Below are 6,012 nucleotides of genomic sequence, written 5' to 3' on the forward strand. Positions count from 1 at the left end.
GTTTTACAGTGCTCAAGGAGAGCTAGGGTCCTTGCCTTCAAACAGGCAGTGTTGTTTGAATTTTTTAAAATTAGTATCTTTTAAACTTCCTATAAGTCCATCGTGTTTTTGAAATCTTTATGTAATAGCTTGCTATCAGAACAAAAACTAAAAAAAAAAAAGAAAAAAACCCTAAGAACTGCTGCAAAACGTTACACTTCTCTTCCTTACTCAGTATTGGTAAATGTGAACTGATTTCTAGTTCTTTAAGTTGTTAAAAAAATATCATGGATGTTAGATGTTATTTTTAAAAGAATGTCTGAAGAATTATGACATAGTTTGTTTATGCTATTTGATAGCGTTGTTGATTTTTGTGTTTTAGCTAGATACGTGTAGTTTCTATTTTGTTTGTTTTATCTTTTGTTTTTGAAAAAAACTAAGACAAAAACAAAACAAAGGAAAAACCCTTAATTCCACAGAACTGGCTTTGCATCTCATGAGGCTTCCTTAGGCACTTTCTAGAACATACTGTTTTGTGTTTCAGACATTTTGAATACCTGGGGTTCATTCTGCAGTGTGTTTTTCCTAGAGCAGCCCAGAGAAGGTTATTCCTTTGCTCTGCCACTGTAACTGAGCTTACTTGATCTTGCTGAATTCTAATCGAGGCTCATTTCTCCCCCTTTTGTTTTCAGGTATTTGTATCTGCTGTTCTCCAGTGATGACCTTTTACCTTTAGATCATTGGGTGTTTAACACAGAGGCTCACCCGCTGCCTGTGTTAGAGTTAGCCAACACCACACTTTCAGGTAACCCTGCGGTTCGATGAAAGCAGCTCCAGAAGGACCATTCTTACCTGTGTTTTGTTTACATGGACCACTACAGAAATTAGTCTGGAGAGGCGGCTTTTGAAAACCTGGACCTCTTAAGTCAACACAGCAGGGTGAACCTCTTCCCTGCAAGACTTTCAACATGTAGATACATAAACTTTGAAATTATTCCATTTTATACTTGACCAAAACATGCTCTGGTACTTACAGGGCAAAGAGATGATTCTGAAAACGGCTTTGATTCTGAAAACGTGGTCACATGAGACGCAATGCTTATTACTACTAGCTTGTTTTTAGAGTCCTTAAGTGTGGAGGCTACACTTTCTAAGAGCAAACCAAGAATATAGAGCACCTTGCAGGAGTTAGAGATGGCCTGGGGAACCACTTCTGTATTTGTTTCTTCCCACAATGGAGCAGCTTTCAAATAAATATTTCCACATCGTTTTTCTGTTTTTTCCTCCATTTTAACAATGGAATGAACTAAGATGAACAAGAGCAAAAGAACTGTGTAATTGGACTAGCAGGAAGAAGACTCAAAACGGAAACAGAAATACCTGTACCTGTCTGAAGTTTCAAGTTCTCCATTGGATGTCCAGACTGGCAGCCATGTTAATCCCAAAATTTTATTGAAAGTCTTGGTTAAATTCCACTTTTTCGGGGGGCATGATCTGGCAAATAATTGTCTTTGTCTCCATACAAAATCATTGAAACTACTGTTTATTGTAACCAACACTTAGCCTGGTTTGGGGGTTTTGTGCATGCGGTTCAGTTTGTTGGTAGCATGACAAAAAGTGGGGAAACCAATGAGCTGATTGCCTCCTTGAAACATGTTCTAAGAAAAAGTCCTGGTTATATCAGTAGGAAGCTACTCTTCCAAACCAGAAAATCCACTGAGTTAAATTTTATCCATTTTAATGTCATACTAAAATTAGCAGAGTCACTCAATTTACAACTGTTTATGTTACTTGACAGGATTGACTGTTGTTTAGTTCTGAATTTGCCCTGATAATACAAATTACTTTTACAGTTTATTAAAGCAAAACAAAACAACGAAGTTTCTATCTGAAATGAGAATAGGGACTCCTTTCTTTATTTCATACCAGATGAGTAAACTATTCTAAGATATTTTTTATTTTTTGTTTTTTAATTTCTCCACGAATGTAGAAACCCAAAGAATTAATTGGAATAGCTTCAAAATACTTTTCAGTGATGAAAGTATGGTATAATTAATCATGCTACACCAATATTGGAGTATATTAAAGGGACTTTCTCTTATCAGTAGTTTCTGCATTGATGCTTCTTTTTAACTAAATTACTGGTTCTTTATATTTTAGTAGAAAGAGCTTAAATTTTATCAAGAGCTATAATGTAAGATAAATATCTAATACTTATAAATTTATGTCCCTTGGATTTTTGTGACAATGCAAGACACTTTTTTCTCCTTTTCATATAGTATATATAGTTTCCATTGACATTAATAAAAGTTGGAATAAATATCCTTAGTCTAATATTTTCTCTGAATTTGAGTATTTCATGAAAGAGGTTTGTACAGGAAACCCACATGGAATTTTTAAGGCTTTTTTTCCTTATTTCATCGCTTCTCTTTTTAATTCTCTGAAGACAGATAATTTATTTAAGTTGGAAGAATTAATAAGTTAATGCAGTTAAACATTTTCTAAAGGTGGTCCTGTCTTCCCATCAATGAGTCCAGTCCACTCAGTAATCCATAGTGGTGATAGTAGTGGCTACTCTATAGTCTTTCAGTGTAGACAGAAAATAAGGGAGAACAGTTAAATTACTTAAGTCTTTAAGAGAGTTAAAATTTAGCACATGTTTTAAAAATGTAGCATATTTTACTAGCTGAAAATTTAAAGAATTTAAATTAGAGGTATAGATGACTCTAATTTCAAAAGAGAAATGGAATGTTTTTGACTCTCAGAAAAAGTTAGCCTTTCTCTTAAAAATAGCACAAGCCTGCTTATAAAAAAAAAAACAAAAAACAAAAAAAAAACAAAACGGCAAACTTGAGTCACAAAGCCCCAGAGCAGCTGCAAAGGGTGGTGAGCTTCTCTGACTTTGTTTAGAAGGATGCAGAAAGGGGCTTGCTTAGTCCCGCTGGAGCTTTTCAAACAGAGAGGATATGGAACTTTGGCCTTCGGATGCGCTGTTTGTGTGACTTGGGTGACTGGGGTTTTAAGAGAAGCCAGATGTGTGTGCAGGGCCAGGGCTGTCCTTGCAGAGGATCCGGGAGAAGGGTCTTCTTCACGAGCCCCTACCTTCCTTGTGATCAGAAGACTACAGCTTAAAACAGTGCCTCCTTTTTTTTTTTTTTTTGGTTGGTTGTTCGGTTGGTTGGTTTTGTTCTCTTAATACCAAAGGCAATTAAAGTTGGCTATAAATGATTTGCCTGTGTCATATTTTATTTTTGCTATAGATTTTTAAATTATTCCCTCAAAGTGAATCTGTATCCCATATTCTGCTTAGTTTCCAAGATTACTGTTACTTTGTTCTACTGTTCATAGCCCCTTGCATCTAATGGACCTTATTACTCAGGATAAACCCTCATTGCATATATAAGAACTTCTGAAAAGAGCCCAGAAATGCTCCTTTTCAGGTGTCTTCTCAAAGAGCTGACACCTCACATTGTGCCTTTGGCACAAATGTGCAGGGTAGATAGATCAGTTGGTAAGTAAAAGAAAGAATGTTGAGTACCCCTCTTGTACATTTTTATCTCTTCATTTTAGAATCACACTTTCGATTCAAACCAGATTCTTTTTTTTTTTTTTTAATAATTCAGTCAATCTTTAAGAGAATGGCATTCTAACCAAAATGAAGTCTCAATACAGGAAAAGCTAACTCCCCAATCGCAGAGTCCTTTCTTTCTGATGGGCTACTGTTTTGAATATCAACAGAGTCCTACTTGCAGTAGGTGTTTATATGTAAAAGTAAAATCTGGGTATTAAAGGATTGCATTCTTTCTGAGCAATCTTGACCCAGGTTCTCTGTGATGTCATCTAGGGTAGCCCAGGGCTTCACGTGGTAGATTTTAACCAAGCAGTTTGGAATTATGATCATTAGCCTTTCCTCTTTACTCTCCATTGCCAAAGTCTTTATCGAAACTCCAAAACTGTTGACAAAAGATTGTGCTTAACATTCTCTTTAGAATACAGCTTCTCCCTAAGCCTTGATTTCTTCGGGTGAGTGTGTGACTAGGTGAGAGAATGAGTGAGCTGCAATTGTGAGTACGAGAACTTCATATGGGATCCCACTGGCATTTTCTGTGTGAGAATAATTCATGCTACTTTAAATGTTTTCCAATATGAATCATATTATAAAAATCCATGATTTTATATTTCATTTAAATTAAAGGGGAAAAGAATGTTTTATAATATATTTTAAACAGTGTGTTGCTATATAATACTAACAATTATAAGTGTAGTTAATAACTAAAATCTCTTGAGAAATGTCAAAAATATTTGATTTCTGATACAAACTTTGACAAATAATTTAGAAATAAATGCATTCTTATTTTACTATATCACTTTAATTATATAATTAAAAATCAATGTTTTATAGAAGTACTTCTTATTTTATATTCAGAAGAGTAACATGATCATGGGTAAAACTTGCAGTTGTAAATTGTCTTTGCATTTCTTAAAGGAAAACATACTAAAATATTCTAATATTCCAAGTAACAGTTTCTAGTAATAGTGTCACAATTTTTCCTTAGGTTTCTTTAGTCTCAAATTGGCTAGCTTCTCTTACTCACTGTTTACATAGATACATACATAAATATGATAATACACAGTTTTTAAATATTATATTGTTAGCACAGTTGGTAACTGATTTGAGCTACACAAATTACAGAAAGAATATTTGAGTAAACATGCATGACTTGAAGGTATTTTAATCCAGTTATTCAGATTCAAAACGTTGATGACCGTATTTGTAACTTGAACTCATTCGCATCATGGTAAGGACATGTTTGTTCTATATCCAGTCAGCTCTCCCGTAAAGAACCAGAAAATGTATATTTAGGCTGTGGGTGCCATGCAGTCTCTTACTACTCATTTCTGCTGTTGAAATGTGAAAGTTATCTATTATATGTAAATAAGAGTTCTAGGTGTGATCTAGTAAAATTCTATCTACGAAACAGATGAAAGGCTGGCTTTGGCCCATTAAGTTATAGCTAATCCAGATCCCAAGTTTTAATTACCTAAGGCCTTCTAAGCTTCAGTTTGCCTTTTTTCCTGTGTGTTTTGATTTATTCATTTTTAAGAGCAAAAAAAGTTGTGTGCTTATAAAACTATATATTTATGTAACTTCAAACTGTATGTTATAGTGTTTAAAATAACTGTACTCACAGAGTCTGTCAAAGTGTCAGGATGATCTCAAGAATGATACACAAAAATCACAGGGGACATGGAGAATATGCTCTCAGCTGTCATCCTTCTCCTTGTCACTCCAATACCCATACTTGTGGTGTCAAAATAATATATTCTGTTCAAGTCCTGCATGCTCATTGCCTCCTGAAGGAAGATGCTAGATTGTGAAATCTGCAGAAATCCATCCACTTGGGTAGTCTAGAGCTCTCTCACAAAAATTGTGACCTCTGTGCTGCAGAAATGAACTTTGAATAATTCTGTGCAACACAGAATGAGGTTTGTTCCTCATTTACCATTTAGCAGTGAACCTTTCTCCACTGCACAGAGTGTTGCCGCTCTTCTAGAACAGCGTGATCAGAAGTGCAGAGAGCAGAGGCATGCAAGAAGCGTGCTCTGTGTCTCTGTTTGCACAACACCCTCAGTACCTTTGCAAGTCCAAAGTATTATTTCAGAATATTACTGCGCGTCATTTTAAAGCTTCTCTCAGCCACAGTGTTAAACTTTCAATATTTAACAACTAATGTATTTCAAACTTGGTTAGAATCCCAGTAACTGAGAAAAAAATTCTAATGAAGTCACGCAGTCCCATATTACTAGCCAAAGTCATTGGAATAGAGCAATCGTTCTGACAGATAATAGATTTCTCACTAAAGAAGTATGTTAAATAGTTCACTGTTTTAAGAAATGTTATGGGAGAGTAGGCCACTGTTCAAAATGATGGCAATTTCCTGCCTATTTTCCATTATATAAATGAACTGCCTTTCTGAGTCCAACATACTACAAGGTCACTTCAGCTCATTGTGAATGTTGGTGAGCTCAAAT

At 35.1% G+C, this 6,012-nt stretch overlaps 1 protein-coding gene across 1 annotated transcript in view; it reads left to right on the forward strand.

Annotated features, from left to right (window-relative positions):
• The window catches only part of MAN1A2 (mannosidase alpha class 1A member 2), a 160,258-nt gene extending 159,009 nt beyond the window's left edge, over window positions 1–1,249 (forward strand). The window contains exon 13 of the mRNA XM_058660113.1: window positions 672–1,249. Coding sequence (XP_058516096.1) covers window positions 672–804 — 133 coding nt within the window. The 3' untranslated portion in view covers window positions 805–1,249. The remainder of the gene's footprint in view (window positions 1–671) is intronic.
• The last annotated feature ends 4,763 nt before the right edge of the window (window positions 1,250–6,012 follow it).

The sequence above is a fragment of the Ochotona princeps genome, chromosome 2 (genome assembly GCF_030435755.1).
Source record: "Ochotona princeps isolate mOchPri1 chromosome 2, mOchPri1.hap1, whole genome shotgun sequence".
Taxonomy (NCBI): Eukaryota; Metazoa; Chordata; class Mammalia; order Lagomorpha; family Ochotonidae; genus Ochotona; species Ochotona princeps.